The sequence below is a fragment of the Oncorhynchus tshawytscha genome, unplaced genomic scaffold (genome assembly GCF_018296145.1).
Source record: "Oncorhynchus tshawytscha isolate Ot180627B unplaced genomic scaffold, Otsh_v2.0 Un_contig_3761_pilon_pilon, whole genome shotgun sequence".
NCBI classification, from domain to species: Eukaryota; Metazoa; Chordata; class Actinopteri; order Salmoniformes; family Salmonidae; genus Oncorhynchus; species Oncorhynchus tshawytscha.
Window position 1 is genome coordinate 111,505 of NW_024609794.1, and position 18,496 is coordinate 130,000.

The 18,496-nt window shown below is 51.5% G+C and overlaps 1 protein-coding gene across 1 annotated transcript in view; it reads right to left on the reverse strand.

Annotated features, from left to right (window-relative positions):
- The window catches only part of trak2 (trafficking protein, kinesin binding 2), a 63,938-nt gene that overhangs the window by 44,093 nt on the left and 1,349 nt on the right, over positions 1–18,496 (reverse strand). Inside the window, exons 2-3 of the mRNA XM_042318148.1 lie at positions 11,660–11,886; positions 3,572–3,754 (exon numbers count right to left, since the gene is read on the reverse strand). Of these exons, the coding sequence (XP_042174082.1) occupies positions 3,572–3,754; positions 11,660–11,714 (238 nt within the window). The 5' untranslated portion in view covers positions 11,715–11,886. The remainder of the gene's footprint in view (positions 1–3,571; positions 3,755–11,659; positions 11,887–18,496) is intronic.

The following is an 18,496-nucleotide window of genomic DNA, read 5'->3' on the forward strand; positions in this document are numbered from 1 at the left end:
AGCGTTGGACTAGTAACCGGAAGGTGGACATTGGGTAGGCAGGTAGACTAGTGGTTAGAGCGTTGGACTAGTAACCGGAAGGTGGACATTGGGGGCAGGTAGACTAGTAAACAGAAGGTGGACATTGGGTAGGCAGGTAGACTAATGGTTAGAGCGTTGGACTAGTAACCGGAAGGTGGACATTGGGGGCAGGTAGACTAGTAAACAGAAGGTGGACATTGGGTAGGCAGGGTAGACTAGTGGTTAGAGCGTTGGACTAGTAACCGGAAGGTGGACATTGGGGGGCAGGTAGACTAGTAAACAGAAGGTGGACATTGGGTAGGCAGGTAGACTAATGGTTAGAGCGTTGGACTAGTAACCGGAAGGTGGACATTGGGGGCAGGTAGACTAGTGGTTAGAGCGTTGGACTAGTAACCGGAAGGTGGACATTGGGTAGGCAGGTAGACTAGTGGTTAGAGCGTTGGACTAGTAACCGGAAGGTGGACATTGGGGCGACAGGTAGACTAGTAACCAGAAGGTGGACATTGGGTAGGCAGGGTAGACTAGTGGTTAGAGCGTTGGACTAGTAACCAGAAGGTGGACATTGAAAAGCGACATTGAACGAGAGAAATGTAGAAAGTTTTGATGCATGCTTGTCTGCAGCCTGTGTACATGGAGCAGAGGGGAGAGCAGCCTGTGTACATGGAGCAGAGGGGAGAGCAGCCTGTGTACATGGAGCAGAGGGGGAGAGCAGCCTGTGTACATGGAGCAGAGGGGAGAGCAGCCTGTGTACATGGAGCAGAGGGGAGAGCAGCCTGTGTACATGGAGCAGAGGGGGAGAGCAGCCTGTGTACATGGAGCAGAGGGGGAGAGCAGCCTGTGTACATGGAGCAGCCTGTGTACATGGAGAGGGGGGAGCAGCCTGTGTACATGGAGCAGAGGGGAGAGCAGCCTGTGTACATGGAGCAGAGGGGGAGAGCAGCCTGTGTACATGGAGCAGAGGGGGAGAGCAGCCTGTGTACATGGAGCAGAGGGGAGAGCAGCCTGTGTACATGGAGCAGAGGGGAGAGCAGCCTGTGTACATGGAGCAGAGGGGAGAGCAGCCTGTGTACATGGAGCAGAGGGGAGAGCAGCCTGTGTACATGGAGCAGAGGGGAGAGCAGCCTGTGTACATGGAGCAGAGGGGAGAGCAGCCTGTGTACATGGAGCAGAGGGGAGAGCAGCCTGTGTACATGGAGCAGAGGGGAGAGCAGCCTGTGTACATGGAGCAGAGGGGAGAGCAGCCTGTGTACATGGAGCAGAGGGGAGAGCAGCCTGTGTACATGGAGCAGAGGGGAGAGCAGCCTGTGTACATGGAACAGAGGGGGAGAGCAGCCTGTGTACATGGAACAGAGGGGAGAGCAGCCTGTGTACATGGAGCAGAGGGGCAGAGGGGAGAGCAGCCTGTGTACATGGAGCAGAGGGGAGAGCAGCCTGTGTACATGGAGCAGAGGGGGAGAGCAGCCTGTGTACATGGAGCAGAGGGGAGAGCAGCCTGTGTACATGGAGCAGAGGGGAGAGCAGCCTGTGTACATGGAGCAGAGGGGAGAGCAGCCTGTGTACATGGAGCAGAGGGGAGAGCAGCCTGTGTACATGGAGCAGAGGGGAGAGCAGCCTGTGTACATGGAGCAGAGGGGAGAGCAGCCTGTGTACATGGAGCAGAGGGGAGAGCAGCCTGTGTACATGGAGCAGAGGGGAGAGCAGCCTGTGTACATGGAGCAGAGGGGAGAGCAGCCTGTGTACATGGAGCAGAGGGGAGAGCAGCCTGTGTACATGGAGCAGAGGGGAGAGCAGCCTGTGTACATGGAGCAGAGGGGAGAGCAGCCTGTGTACATGGAACAGAGGGGGAGAGCAGCCTGTGTACATGGAACAGAGGGGAGAGCAGCCTGTGTACATGGAGCAGAGGGGAGAGGGGAGAGCAGCCTGTGTACATGGAGCAGAGGGGAGAGCAGCCTGTGTACATGGAGCAGAGGGGAGAGCAGCCTGTGTACATGGAGCAGAGGGGAGAGCAGCCTGTGTACATGGAGCAGAGGGGAGAGCAGCCTGTGTACATGGAGCAGAGGGGAGAGCAGCCTGTGTACATGGAGCAGAGGGGAGAGCAGCCTGTGTACATGGAGCAGAGGGGAGAGCAGCCTGTGTACATGGAGCAGAGGGGAGAGCAGCCTGTGTACATGGAGCAGAGGGGAGAGCAGCCTGTGTACATGGAGCAGAGGGGAGAGCAGCCTGTGTACATGGAACAGAGGGGAGAGCAGCCTGTGTACATGGAGCAGAGGGGAGAGCAGCCTAGTGGGGAAATAAAGTGGCAGCTGTACGGATCCCTCCTCTAGAGCTCTGACTTCTCAAACACATCAGAAAGCCAACAGCCCGTCTCCTTATTAATTCAGACACTTACTCAGCTAACTAACAAGTAACCAAATACCCAGCTGGAGAGTAAAGCACATCTTAGACAGTTACAAGATATCTGATGGCCAACATTTAGTAGTGAATTGCATACAACTAACTTCATCACCTCATGAGCATCGCACAACGTTATGGACTTACCAGCTTTGTCCCGTTGTGCTCTTTACAACCAACACCTGACTGGCTGCTGTTCTGGGGAACTACGGTAAGCTTTTTAAATAACGTGACAGGTGAAATGAAGAACGGAATGTTCTTTATCTCCTAACGTATTGCACCAATTGACTGCAGGTATTTACGTACATTTGCTACAACATATTAAAATGAATTGAAAAACTTCAAATAAATAGTTTCAGCAGTATTGAGGGTATATGAAAACCATCCCGTGGGTATTTCCAAATAACCTGGTGTACGTATACCTCCCAGCCTTAACAACCACACACTGACACACACCGACACACACCGACACACACCGCCACACACCGACACACACCGACACACACTTACACACCGACACACACCGACACACACAGACACACACAGACACACACCGACACACACCGACACACACCGACACACACCGACACTCCCAGCCTTAACAACCACACACTGACACACACCGACACACACCGACACTCCCAGCCTTAACAACACACACTGACACACACCGACACTCCCAGCCTTAACAACCACACACCGACACACACCGACACACACCGACACTCCCAGCCTTAACAACCACACACCGACACACACCGACACACACCGACACACACCGACACACACCGACACTCCCAGCCTTAACAACCACACACCGACACACACCGACACACACCGACACACACAGACACACACAGACACACACCGACACACACCGACACACACACACACACAGACACACACAGACACACACCGACACACACCGACACACACAGACACACACAGACACACACAGACCGACACACACAGACACACACAGACACACACAGACACACACAGACACACACAGACACACACCGACACACACACACACCGACACACACCGACACACACAGACACACACAGACACACACAGACACACACAGACACACACCGACACACACCGACACACACCGACACACACCGACACACACCGACACACACGACGGTGACTCACTCATGTATCTGAAGGTCTCCTCGGCCAGCATGGGGGAGATGGCGGTGGGGCAGGGCTCCTCTTCAGGGGAGCAGATGGGAGAGATCACCCAGTCCTGGCTGTCATACAGGTACAGAGACTCTGACCCCTGGGAGCCCATCGACCCCCCACCACCACACTGCTTACTGCTGCTACTGGTGTCATCTGGGGAATAGAGCATCCAAAGAGAGAAACAAATATTGCCATCATTCATGCAGCAAAAAAGTATGATCAAAAGTGGGTGCAGTACTCGTGATGAGCATAGGGGGCGCCATACTAATACAGTAACTATTACAGTGAATCTACACGTTGCCCCCTATAGATGAAACCAACTCATTGCTGAAGCTGATTTCGGTAATGCTGCCTTAGAAACCATCCGTCTGAGCGAAGACTGAGTGCTGGGTTGAGAGTAGGGATGAGTGTGTGTGTGTGTGTGTGTGTGTGGGTGTGTGTCATGAATGTGTATGTATGGCAGGGAGTGTGTGTGTGAATCATGAATGTGTATGTATGGCAGGGAGTGTGTGAATCATGAATGTGTGTGTGTTCCCGTGGCTCTGGCGGTGCATAACACAATGTCTTCCGGTTCAGTGGTTATGTGGTTTAGTGGGCTGGGCTAACTATAGCAGGAGACTCGAGTCTTCACAACTGTGTACACAGACAGGAAAACACACACACATAGCACACACACCATCATCAAACAGGCCTTGAAGGGTGAGTGGTTGCAGTTTTTCCTCAGTCAGGCACGCAAGGCTCCCTTCTCCTGTTCTGCAGTCTCTTGTCCTCTCTCCATCTCCCCCCTATCCTGCAGTCTCCTGTCCTCCAGCCATCTCCCTCCTGTCCTGCAGTCTCCTCTCCTCCTGTTTGCCTCTCTCCTCAGTATCTACCGCCCCCTCTCCTCCTGTTTACCTCTCTCCTCAGTATCTACTGCCCCCTCTCCTCCTGTTTACCTCTCCCTCCTCAGTATCTACTGCCCCCTCTCCTCCTGTTTATCTCTCTCCTCAGTATCTACTGCCCCCTCTCCTCCTGTTTATCTCTCTCCTCAGTATCTACTGCCCCCTCTCCTCCTGTTTACCTCTCCCTCCTCAGTATCTACTGCCCCCTCTCCTCCTGTTTACCTGTCTCCTCAGTATCTACTGCCCCCTCTCCTCCTGTTTACCTGTCTCCTCAGTATCTACTGCCCCCTCTCCTCCTGTTTACCTCTCTCCTCAGTATCTACTGCCCCCTCTCCTCCTGTTTACCTGTCCCTCCTCAGTATCTACTGCCCCCTCTCCTCCTGTTTACCTCTCCCTCCTCAGTATCTACTGCCCCTCTCCTCCTGTTTACCTCTCTCCTCAGTATCTACTACCCCCCTCTCCTCCTGTTTACCTCTCTCCTCAGTATCTACTGCCCCCTCTCCTCCTGTTTACCTCTCTCCTCAGTATCTACTGCCCCCTCTCCTCCTGTTTACCTCTCCCTCCTCAGTATCTACTGCCCCCTCTCCTCCTGTTTACCTCTCTCTCCTCAGTATCTACTGCCCCCTCTCCTCCTGTTTACCTCTCTCCTCAGTATCTACTGCCCCCTCTCCTCCTGTTTACCTCTCTCCTCAGTATCTACTGCCCCCTCTCCTCCTGTTTACCTCTCTCTCCTCAGTATCTACTGCCCCCTCTCCTCCTGTTTACCTCTCTCCTCAGTATCTACTGCCCCCTCTCCTCCTGTTTACCTCTCCCTCCTCAGTATCTACTGCCCCCTCTCCTCCTGTTTACCTCTCTCCTCAGTATCTACTGCCCCCTCTCCTCCTGTTTACCTCTCTCTCCTCAGTATCTACTGTTTACCCTCTCCCTCCTCTCCTCCTGTTTACCTCTCTCCTCAGTATCTACTGCCCCCTCTCCTCCTGTTTACCTCTCTCCTCAGTATCTACTGCCCCCTCTCCTCCTGTTTACCTCTCTCCTCAGTATCTACTGCCCCCTCTCCTCCTGTTTACCTCTCTCCTCAGTATCTACTGCCCCCTCTCCTCCTGTTTACCTCTCTCCTCAGTATCTACTGCCCCCTCTCCTCCTGTTTACCTCTCTCCTCAGTATCTACTGCCCCCTCTCCTCCTGTTTACCTCTCTCCTCAGTATCTACTGCCCCCTCTCCTCCTGTTTACCTCTCTCCTCAGTATCTACTCCTCCCCTCTCCTCCTGTTTACTGCCCTCTCTCCTCCTGTTTACCTCTCTCTATCTACTGCCCCCCTCCTGTTTCTCCTCCTGTTTACCCCTCTCCTCCTGTTTACCTGCTCAGTATCCTCTCCTCCTGTTTACCTCTCTCTCCTCAGTATCTACTGCCCCCTCTCCTCCTGTTTACCTCTCTCCTCAGTATCTACTGCCCCCTCTCCTCCTGTTTACCTCTCTCCTCAGTATCTACTGCCCCCTCTCCTCCTGTTTACCTCTCTCCTCAGTATCTACTGCCCCCTCCTGTTTCCTCCTGTTTACCTCCTCCTCTCCTCAGTATCTACTGCCCCCTCTCCTCCTGTTTACCTCTCTCCTCAGTATCTACTGCCCCCTCTCCTCCTGTTTCTCTCTCCTCAGTATCTACTGCCCCCTCTCCTCCTGTTTACCTCTCTCCTCAGTATCTACTGCCCCCTCTCCTCCTGTTTACCTGTCTCCTCAGTATCTACTGCCCCCTCTCCTCCTGTTTACCTCTCTCCTCAGTATCTACTGCCCCCCCCTCTCCTCAGTATCTACTGCCCCCTCTCCTCCTGTTTACCTCTCTCCTCAGTATCTACTGCCCCCTCTCCTCCTGTTTACCTCTCTCTCTCCTCAGTATCTACTGCCCCCTCTCCTCCTGTTTACCTCCCTCCTCAGTATCTACTGCCCCTCTCCTCCTGTTTACCTCTCTCCTCAGTATCTACTGCCCCCTCTCCTCCTGTTTACCTCCTCCTCAGTATCTACTACCTCCCCCTCTCCTCCTGTTTACCTCTCTCCTCAGTATCTTGCCCCCCCTCTCCTCCTGTTTACTGCCCCCTCTCCTCCTGTTTACCTCTCCCTCCTCAGTATCTACTGCCCCCTCTCCTCCTGTTTACCTCTCTCCTCAGTATCTACTGCCCCCTCTCCTCCTGTTTACCTCTCTCCTCAGTATCTACTGCCCCCTCTCCTCCTGTTTACCTCTCTCCTCAGTATCTACTGCCCCCTCTCCTCCTGTTTACCTCTCCCTCCTCAGTATCTACTGCCCCCTCTCCTCCTGTTTACCTCTCTCCTCAGTATCTACTGCCCCCTCTCCTCCTGTTTACCTCTCTCCTCAGTATCTACTGCCCCCTCTCCTCCTGTTTACCTCTCTCCTCAGTATCTACTGCCCCTCTCCTCCTGTTTACCTCTCTCTCCTCAGTATCTACTGCCCCCTCTCCTCCTGTTTACCTCTCTCCTCAGTATCTACTGCCCCCTCTCCTCCTGTTTACCTCTCCCTCCTCAGTATCTACTGCCCCCTCTCCTCCTGTTTACCTCTCTCCTCAGTATCTACTGCCCCCTCTCCTCCTGTTTACCTCTCTCCTCAGTATCTACTGCCCCCTCTCCTCCTGTTTACCTCTCTCCTCAGTATCTACTGCCCCCTCTCCTCCTGTTTACCTGTCTCCTCAGTATCTACTCCTCCCCCTCTCCTCAGTATCTACTGTTCTCCTCCTGTTTACCTCTCTCCTCAGTATCTACTGCCCCCTCTCCTCCTGTTTACCTCTCTCCTCAGTATCTACTGCCCCTCTCCTCCTGTTTACCTCTCTCCTCAGTATCTACTGCCCCCTCTCCTCCTGTTTACCTCTCTCCTCAGTATCTACTGCCCCCTCTCCTCCTGTTTACCTCTCTCCTCAGTATCTACTGCCCCCTCTCCTCCTGTTTACCTGTCTCCTCAGTATCTACTGCCCCCTCTCCTCCTGTTTACCTCTCTCCTCAGTATCTACTGCCCCCTCTCCTCCTGTTTACCTCTCTCCTCAGTATCTACTGCCCCCTCTCCTCCTGTTTACCTCTCTCTCCTCAGTTCTACTGCCCCCTCTCCTCCTGTTTACCTCTCTCCTCAGTATCTACTGCCCCCTCTCCTCCTGTTTACCTCTCTCCTCAGTATCTACTGCCCCTCTCCTCCTGTTTACCCTCTCCCTCCTCAGTATCTACTGCCCCCTCTCCTCCTGTTTACCTCTCTCTCCTCAGTATCTACTGCCCCCTCTCCTCCTGTTTACCTCTCTCCTCAGTATCTACTGCCCCTCTCCTCCTGTTTACCTCTCTCTCCTCAGTATCTACTGCCCCCTCTCCTCCTGTTTACCTCTCTCCTCAGTATCTACTGCCCCCTCAGTATCTACTGCCCCCCTCCTCCTGTTTACCTCTCTCCTCAGTATCTACTGCCCCTCTCCTCCCTCTCTCCTCAGTATCTACTGTTTACCTCTCTCCTCAGTATCTACTGCCCCCTCTCCTCCTGTTTACCTCTCTCCTCAGTATCTACTGCCCCCTCTCCTCCTGTTTACCTCTCTCCTCAGTATCTACTGCCCCTCTCCTCCTGTTTACCTCTCTCCTCAGTATCTACTGCCCCCTCTCCTCCTGTTTACCTCTCTCCTCAGTATCTACTGCCCTCCTCAGTATCTACTGCCCCCTCTCCTCCTGTTTACCTCTCCTCCTCAGTATCTACCGCCCCCTCTCCTCCTGTTTACCCCTCTCCTCCTGTTTACCTCTCCCTCCTCAGTATCTACTGCCCCCCTCCTCCTGTTTCTCTCTCCTCAGTATCTACTGCCCCCCTCCTCCTGTTTACCTCTCTCCTCAGTATCTACTGCCCCCTCTCCTCCTGTTTACCTCTCCCTCCTCAGTATCTACTGCCCCCTCTCCTCCTGTTTACCTGTCTCCTCAGTATCTACTGCCCCCTCTCCTCCTGTTTACCTGTCTCCTCAGTATCTACTGCCCCCTCTCCTCCTGTTTACCTCTCTCCTCAGTATCTACTGCCCCCTCTCCTCCTGTTTACCTGTCCTCCTCAGTATCTACTGCCCCTCTCCTCCTGTTTACCTCTCTCCTCAGTATCTACTGCCCCCTCTCCTCCTGTTTACCTGTCTCCTCAGTATCTACTGCCCCCTCTCCTCCTGTTTACCTCTCTCCTCAGTATCTACTGCCCCCTCTCCTCCTGTTTACCTCTCTCTCCTCAGTATCTACTGCCCCCTCTCCTCCTGTTTACCTCTCTCCTCAGTATCTACTGCCCCCTCTCCTCCTGTTTACCTCTCCTCAGTATCTACTGCCCCCTCTCCTCCTGTTTACCTCTCCTCAGTATCTACTGCCCCCTCTCCTCCTGTTTACCTCTCCCTCCTCAGTATCTACTGCCCCCTCTCCTCCTGTTTACCTCTCTCTCCTCAGTATCTACTGCCCCCTCTCCTCCTGTTTACCTCTCCCTCCTCAGTATCTACTGCCCCCTCTCCTCCTGTTTACCTCTCTCTCCTCAGTATCTACTGCCCCCTCTCCTCCTGTTTACCTCTCCCTCCTCAGTATCTACTGCCCCCCTCCTCCTGTTTACCTCTCCCTCCTCAGTATCTACTGCCCCCTCTCCTCCTGTTTACCTCTCCCTCCTCAGTATCTACTGCCCCCTCTCCTCCTGTTTACCTCTCTCCTCAGTATCTACTGCCCCCTCTCCTCCTGTTTACCTCTCTCCTCAGTATCTACTGCCCCCTCTCCTCCTGTTTACCTCTCTCCTCAGTATCTACTGCCCCCTCTCCTCCTGTTTACCTCTCTCCTCAGTATCTACTGCCCCCTCTCCTCCTGTTTACCTCTCTCCTCAGTATCTACTGCCCCCTCTCCTCCTGTTTACCTCTCTCCTCAGTATCTACTGCCCCCTCTCCTCCTGTTTACCTCTCTCCTCAGTATCTACTGCCCCCTCTCCTCCTGTTTACCTCTCTCCTCAGTATCTACTGCCCCCTCTCCTCCTGTTTACCTCTCTCCTCAGTATCTACTGCCCCCTCTCCTCCTGTTTACCTCTCTCCTCAGTATCTACTGCCCCCTCTCCTCCTGTTTACCTCTCTCCTCAGTATCTACTGCCCCCTCTCCTCCTGTTTACCTCTCTCCTCAGTATCTACTGCCCCCTCTCCTCCTGTTTACCTCTCTCCTCAGTTCTACTGCCCCCTCTCCTCCTGTTTACCTCTCTCCTCAGTATCTACTGCCCCCTCTCCTCCTGTTTACCTCTCTCCTCAGTATCTACTGCCCCCTCTCCTCCTGTTTACCTCTCCCTCCTCAGTATCTACTGCCCCCTCTCCTCCTGTTTACTCTCTCTCCTCAGTATCTACTGCCCCCTCTCCTCCTGTTTACCTCTCACTCCTCAGTATCTACTGCCCCCTCTCCTCCTGTTTACCTCTCCTCCTCAGTATCTACTGCCCCCTCTCCTCCTGTTTCTCTCTCCTCAGTATCTACTGCCCCCTCTCCTCCTGTTTACCTCTCTCTCCTCAGTATCTACTGCCCCCTCTCCTCCTGTTTACCTCTCTCCTCAGTATCTACTGCCCCCTCTCCTCCTGTTTACCTCTCTCCTCAGTATCTACTGCCCCCTCTCCTCCTGTTTACCTCTCTCCTCAGTATCTACTGCCCCCTCTCCTCCTGTTTACCTCTCTCCTCAGTATCTACTGCCCCCTCTCCTCCTGTTTACCTGTCTCCTCAGTATCTACTGCCCCCTCTCCTCCTGTTTACCTCTCTCCTCAGTATCTACTGCCCCCTCTCCTCCTGTTTACCTCTCTCCTCAGTATCTACTGCCCCCTCTCCCTCTCCTCCTCAGTTCTGCCCCCTCTCCTCCAGTATCTACTCCCCCCTCTCCTCCTGTTTGTTTACCTCCTCTCTCCTCAGTATCTACTGCCCCCTCTCCTCCTGTTTACCTCTCTCCTCAGTATCTACTGCCCCCTCTCCTCCTGTTTACCTCTCTCTCCTCAGTATCTACTGCCCCCTCTCCTCCTGTTTACCTCTCTCCTCAGTATCTACTGCCCCCTCTCCTCCCCCTCTCCTCAGTATCTACTGCCCCCTCTCCTCCTGTTTACCTCTCTCCTCAGTATCTACTGCCCCCTCTCCTCCTGTTTACTCTCTCTCTCCTCAGTATCTACTGCCCCCTCTCCTCCTGTTTACCTCTCTCCTCAGTATCTACTGCCCCCTCTCCTCCTGTTTACTGCCCTCTCTCCTCCTGTTTACCTCTCTCCTCAGTATCTACTGCCCCTCTCCTCCTGTTTACCCTCTCTCCTCAGTATCTACTGCCCCCTCTCCTCCTGTTTACCTCTCTCCTCAGTATCTCTGCCTCCCTCCTCCTCCTGTTTACCTGTTTCTCTCCTCAGTATCTACCGCCCCCTCTCCTCCTGTTTACCCCTCAGTATCTACTCCTCCTGTTTACCTCTCCCTCCTCAGTATCTACTGCCCCCTCTCCTCCTGTTTACCTCTCTCCTGTATCTACTGCCCCCTCTCCTCCTGTTTACCTCTCTCCTCAGTATCTACTGCCCCCCCTCTCCTCCTGTTTACCTCTCTCCTCAGTATCTACCGCCCCCTCTCCTCCTGTTTACCTCTCTCCTCAGTATCTACCGCCCCCTCTCCTCCTGTTTACCTCTCTCCTCAGTATCTACTGCCCCCTCTCCTCCTGTTTACCTCTCTCTCCTCAGTATCTACTGCCCCCTCTCCTCCTGTTTACCTCTCTCTCTCCTCAGTATCTACTGCCCCCTCTCCTCCTGTTTACCTCTCTCTCCTCAGTATCTACTGCCCCCTCTCCTCCTGTTTACCTCTCTCTCCTCAGTATCTACTGCCCCCTCTCCTCCTGTTTACCTCTCTCTCCTCAGTATCTACTGCCCCCTCTCCTCCTGTTTACCTCTCTCTCTCCTCAGTATCTACTGCCCCCTCTCCTCCTGTTTACCTCTCTCTCTCCTCAGTATCTACTGCCCCCTCTCCTCCTGTTTACCTCTCTCTCCTCAGTATCTACTGCCCCCCCTCTCCTCCTGTTTGCCCCCTCTCTCCTCTCTCCTCAGTATCTACTGCCCCCTCTCCTCCTGTTTACCTCTCTCCTCAGTATCTACTGCCCCCTCTCCTCCTGTTTACCTCTCTCCTCAGTATCTCCTCCACTCTTCTCCCCATTCCTCTTCACTCACCAGTCTCTGTGCTTCCGCCCTTCTTCTCCACACCACGGGGTTTCACCTCAAACATCTCTCCTGTTAATCTAGGTGGAGCCTCCACCTCTCTCACACACACCGCCGGACAGGAAGAAGGGAGCGCCGCTGTGACATCACATCCTGCCCCCTCCTGAGGCGTCCAGGAGCCTGGAGGACAGTGGTGTCAAACACACACAGTCTCCACTACTGGCCTCTGAACCCTAACCCTTAGCAGAAACAAAAGAAGCAGACCAGCAGAGTGTTCAGTAGGGAGAAACGTTTTGGAACAGAGTGAAACAGACCAGAGAAGTGTTCAGTAGGGATAAATGTTTTGGAACAGAGTGAAACAGACCAGAGAAGTGTTCAGTAGGGATAAACGTTTTGGAACAGAGTGAAACAGGAGGTACTACTAGTAGGTAGGCAATACACTGAGTAGAAAACACCCCCCCCCCACACACACACACATATATATTTGAATAGGCTACACTGCGTATACCAAAGATTAGGAACACCTTCCTAATATTGAGTTGCACCTCACCATTTAGAACTGAGACCTGGCCAAGATAAAGCAAAGCAGTGCGACACAAACAACAGTTACACATGAAACAAACATGCAGTCAATAACACAATAGAAAAGTCTATATACAGTGTGTGCAAATGAGGTAAGACAAGGGAGGTAAGGCAATAAATAGGCCATGGTGGCGAAATAATTATAATATAGCAATTAAACACTGTAGTGATAGATGTGCAGAAGATGAATGTGCAAGTAGAAATACTGGGGTGCAAAGGAGCAAATAACTAAATATGGTATGAGGATGAGGTAGTTGGACGGGCTATTTACAGATGGGCTATTTACAGGTACAGTAATCTGTGAGCTGCTCTGACAGCTGGTGCTTAAAGTTAGTGAGGGAGATATGAGTCTCCAACTTCAGTGATTTTTGCAATTCGTTCCAGTCATTGGCAGCAGAGAACTGGAAGGAAAGCCGGCCAAAGGAGGAATTGGCGAAATACATGTTGTTATTTTTTTTAAACTGTTGAGCGTGGAAAACCCAGACAGAATTGCAGTTCTTGACACAAATCGGTGCACCTGGCACCTACTACCATACCCTATTAAAAGGCACTTAAATATTTTGCACTGATTGTAGTAGATTTAACAGGTGACATCAATAAGGGATCATATAGCTTTCACCTGGATTCACCTGGTCAGTCTGTCAATGAAAGAGGTGTTCTTCATGTTTTGTACACTCAGTGTATGTTAGCATGTCCAATAAGAACATAGGACGGCAAAAATCTAGGCTATTGTAAAAATGTTCAGTGTTACCCACAAACAAATTGAGCTGTAGCTTCTCCTCCTCCTCTAGCCCCTCCCCTTCTATCCTTCCTTGTCATTTCTCCATCTCACTCCCTCTCTGACATTTGAACACTTAGGACAGAAACATTCCTCCAGCTGATTCTGCTGTTGGAGGTCTTAACCATTTAGTGTCTGAGTGAGTCATACTGACTAGCAGCTAGAGCCCTACTGAAAACACTAGTCTATAGAGACCACTCCTAGCCTCCTCCAGGCTCTAGTGAAAACACTAGTCTATAGAGACCTCTCCTCCAGGCTCTAGTGAAAACACTCATCTATAGAGACCACTCCTAGCCTCCTCCAGGCTCTAGTGAAAACACTTGTCTATAGAGACCACTCCTAGCCTCCTCCAGGCTCTAGTGAAAACACTCATCTATAGAGACCACTCCTAGCCTCCTCCAGGCTCTAGTGAAAACACTCATCTATAGAGACCACTCCTAGCCTCCTCCAGGCTCTAGTGAAAACACTAGTCTATAGAGACCTCTCCTCCAGGCTCTAGTGAAAACACTCATCTATAGAGACCACTCCTAGCCTCCTCCAGGCTCTAGTGAAAACACTTGTCTATAGAGACCACTCCTAGCCTCCTCCAGGCTCTAGTGAAAACACTCATCTATAGAGACCACTCCTAGCCTCCTCCAGGCTCTAGTGAAAACACTAGTCTATAGAGACCTCTCCTCCAGGCTCTAGTGAAAACACTCATCTATAGAGACCACTCCTAGCCTCCTCCAGGCTCTAGTGAAAACACTTGTCTATAGAGACCACTCCTAGCCTCCTCCAGGCTCTAGTGAAAACACTCATCTATAGAGACCACTCCTAGCCTCCTCCAGGCTCTAGTGAAAACACTCATCTATAGAGACCACTCCTAGCCTCCTCCAGGCTCTAGTGAAAACACTCGTCTATAGAGACTACTCCTGGCCTCCTCCAGGCTCTAATGAAAACACTCGTCTATAGAGACCACTCCTAGCCTCCTCCAGGCTCTAGTGAAAACACTCGTCTATAGAGACCACTCCTAGCCTCCTCCAGGCTCTAGTGAAAACACTCGTCTATAGAGACCACTCCTAGCCTCCTCCAGGCTCTAGTGAAAACACTCGTCTATAGAGACCACTCCTAGCCTCCTCCAGGCTCTAGTGAAAACACTCGTCTATAGAGATCCACTCCTAGCCTCCTCCAGGCTCTAGTGAAAACACTCGTCTATAGAGACCACTCCTAGCCTCCTCCAGGCTCTAGTGAAAACACTTGTCTATAGAGACCACTCCTAGCCTCCTCCAGGCTCTAGTGAAAACACTTGTCTATAGAGACCACTCCTAGCCTCCTCCAGGCCCTAGTGAAAACACTCGTCTATAGAGACTACTCCTGGCCTCCTCCAGGCTCTAGTGAAAACACTCGTCTATAGAGACCACTCAAATCAAATCAAATTTATTTATATAGCCCTTCATACATCAGCTGATATCTCAAAGTGCTGTACAGAAACCCAGCCTAAAACCCCAAACAGCAAGCAATGCAGGTGTAGAAGCACAAACACTTGACAAACACTTGTCTATAGAGACCACTCCTGGCCTCCTCCAGGCTCTAGTGAAAACACTCATCTATAGAGACCACTCCTAGCCTCCTCCAGGCTCTAGTGAAAACACTCGTCTATAGAGACTACTCCTGGCCTCCTCCAGGCTCTAGTGAAAACACTCGTCTATAGAGACCACTCCTAGCATCCTCCAGGCTCTAGTGAAAACACTCGTCTATAGAGACCTCTCCTCCAGGCTCTAGTGAAAACACCAGCCTATAGAGACCTCCAGGCTCAGTGAAAACACTCATCTATAGAGACCACAGCCTCCTCCAGGCTCTAGTGAAAACACTTGTCTATAGAGACCACTCCTAGCCTCCTCCAGGCTCTAGTGAAAACACTCATCTATAGAGACCACTCCTAGCCTCCTCCAGGCTCTAGTGAAAACACTCGTCTATAGAGACCACTCCTAGCCTCCTCCAGGCTCTAGTGAAAACACTCGTCTATAGAGACCACTCCTAGCCTCCTCCAGGCTCTAGTGAAAACACTCGTCTATAGAGACCACTCCTAGCCTCCTCCAGGCTCTAGTGAAAACACTTGTCTATAGAGACCACTCCTAGCCTCCTCCAGGCTCTAGTGAAAACACTCGTCTATAGAGACCACTCCTAGCCTCCTCCAGGCTCTAGTGAAAACACTCGTCTATAGAGACCACTCCTAGCCTCCTCCAGGCCCTAGTGAAAACACTCATTTAGAGACCACACCTAGCCTCCTCCAGGCTCTAGCGAAAACACTCGTCTATAGAGACCACTCCTAGCCTCCTCCAGGCTCTAGTGAAAACACTCATCTATAGAGACCACTCCTAGCCTCCTCCAGGCTCTAGTGAAAACACTCGTCTATAGAGACCACTCCTAGCCTCCTCCAGGCCCTAGTGAAAACACTCGTCTATAGAGACCACTCCTAGCCTCCTCCAGGCTCTAGTGAAAACACTCGTCTATAGAGACCACTCCTAGCCTCCTCCAGGCTCTAGTGAAAACACTCGTCTATAGAGACCACTCAAATCAAATCAAATTTATTTATACAGCCCTTCATACATCAGCTGATATCTCAAAGTGCTGTACAGAAACCCAGCCTAAAACCCCAAACAGCAAGCAATGCAGGTGTAGAAGCACAAACACTCGTCTATAGAGACCACTCCTAGCCTCCTCCAGGCTCTAGTGAAACACTCGTCTATAGAGACTACTCCTGGCCTCCTCCAGGCTCTAGTGAAAACACTTGTCTATAGAGACCACTCCTAGTCTCCTCCAGCAGCTAAAATGCCAATCACAGTCCTATTATAAGGACAGGCAAGCTGCAGACAGAAATGTGCCACATAGCATTAGAGAGGGGGTGGGGGGGAAGCCCCTTCCTGTTGTTTGACACAGAGACACTTTCCAATGTTAAAGGGATGACACAAGACAGGATGTGAGTTCTTAAAGGGGCGGCTTCCCACGAGAAGCCAAGCACAGTCTTAAAGGCAAAGGCTTCTGACTGTGTTATGGAGTTGGAGTCAGAGCTAAGGCACCGAGTGGCCAGTGTGGGTCGTACATGTGTGGTGTGTTGGTCCTGGGTCAAGGCTAGGCTAGTGTAGAGCTAGTGCTGTCTACAACATTTCAAGGTGAAAATAGAGTAGGGGTCTCTGTCTGAGTGTGTTGTGTCGGGTGCGAGCGTATCCAAGACTTTCATCCTGGGTCAGGGCTAGTGCAGTGCCTTCTAAGATGATATAAAATCTCTGCATGTGAAAGAGAGAGACTGAGTATCCCTCTGCATGTGAAACACACACACACACACACACACACGAGAGAGCGAGAGAGAGAAGAGATTGTATACCTCAGCTAAATAGCAGCTCAGACTCCTTACATAAGATAACTCTGTCCACCTCACGAACCCCCAAAATATCACTGCTGCAGTGTACTCATCCTCAGGGGAATCATCACAGTGACATTCATCTTTCCATTCCTTCTTGTTTTCACTCTATTTCCAATATCAGGGGTGATAGTCATAGGGACTGTGCTTACGAGTCAACTACATATGACTAGAAGCAAAATAGCCTAGATGTTCCATACACCAACCAGGGTTCGTATTCATTAGTGCACACCGTATCAAAACATTTTGCAATGGAAAACTAAAACATGCATTACTTATTGGACAAAGTCAGGTACAGGTACTGTAAGTCCCTCCCCGTTTTGGCCCTCTTGCCGTTTCCCAGTAAATAAGACCCAGAAGTCCTGCTTTGAGATGAAGTATGTTTAATGCAACCTTTTGAATTGGACTTAGCATCAGATACATCCATCCTTACCCACAGTAGTGCAGCAGGCCTTGTTTCAGTGACATATCCATCCTTGGGCAAGGCAAACCAAATTGGAGTTGACAGTACACTGCACCACATGCTGTCACTGGTCTACTCTACACACAAGAGACAAGGTAGCTAACTGAGACATGGGTTTATATTTCTTTATTTCGTTCCTTCTCCCTGACTGCAGGAAGATTCTCTAGCCTTGTCTAGCCTATATCCTTCTCTTCAAGCTGTGATCTCATTCTAGCCCATCTACCTCATGTTACCACAAAGACATCAATACCTTTAACAACTGAGGGACAGTGAACAAGTAAACACGTCGGGGAGAGGCGAAGAGAATCAGAGCGTAGCCCCGCCCCCCCTTCTCTGATAAGGTGAAAGGTCATGAGAGGCATTTCCCAAGAGATGGCTTTCCCAATGGCTTCCCTTCCTCGTCTCTTGTCATTCCCTACCGCTGATCTACAAGGGCTTGACAGATCAAAACAGCATGGTGGAGACTGTCTACAAGGGCTTGACAGATCAAAACAGCATGGTGGAGACTGTCTACAAGGGCTTGACAGATCAAAGCAGCATGGTGGAGACTGTCTACAAGGGCTTGACAGATCAAAGCAGCATGGTGGAGACTGTCTACAAGGGCTTGACAGGTCAGAGCAGCATGGTGGAGACTGTCTACAAGGGCTTGACAGATCAAAACAGCATGGTGGAGACTGTCTACAAGGGCTTGACAGGTCAAATCAGCATGGTGGAGACTATCTACAAGGGCTTGACAGATCAAAGCAGCATGGTGGAGACTGTCTACAAGGGCTTGACAGATCAAAGCAGCATGGTGGAGACTGTCTACAAGGGCTTGACAGATCAAAACAGCATGGTGGAGACTGTCTACAAGGGCTTGACAGATCAAAGCAGCATGGTGGAGACTGTCTACAAGGGCTTGACAGGTCAGAGCAGCATGGTGGAGACTGTCTACAAGGGCTTGACAGATCAAAGCAGCATGGTGGAGACTGTCTACAAGGGCTTGACAGGTCAAATCAGCATGGTGGAGACTGTCTACAAGGGCTTGACAGATCAAAGCAGCATGGTGGAGACTGTCTACAAGGGCTTGACAGGTCAAAGCAGCATGGTGGAGACTACAAGGGCTTGACAGGTCAAAGCAGCATGGTGGAGACTGTCTACAAGGGCTTGACAGGTCAAAGCAGCATGGTGGAGACTGTCTACAAGGGCTTGACAGGTCAAAGCAGCATGGTGGAGACTGTCTACAAGGGCTTGACAGATCAAAGCAGCATGGTGGAGACTGTCTACAAGGGCTTGACAGATCAAAGCAGCATGGTGGAGACTGTCTACAAGGGCTTGACAGATCAAAGCAGCATGGTGGAGACTGTCTACAAGGGCTTGACAGATCAAAGCAGCATGGTGGAGACTGTCTACAAGGGCTTGACAGGTCAAAGCAGCATGGTGGAGACTGTCTACAAGGGCTTGACAGGTCAAAGCAGCATGGTGGAGACTGTTGCCATCCTTTCCCCTTCCTGTAGTTATGAAGGAATAGAGAGGAGAAAGGGAGGTTATCTAATCTTGTGTACAGGTGCCGGACTAAGGTCTCATCTGCAGTGATAGGACCACCTGCTCTGCCCCAACCCTCTCTTTCTCTCTCACCCACTTTTA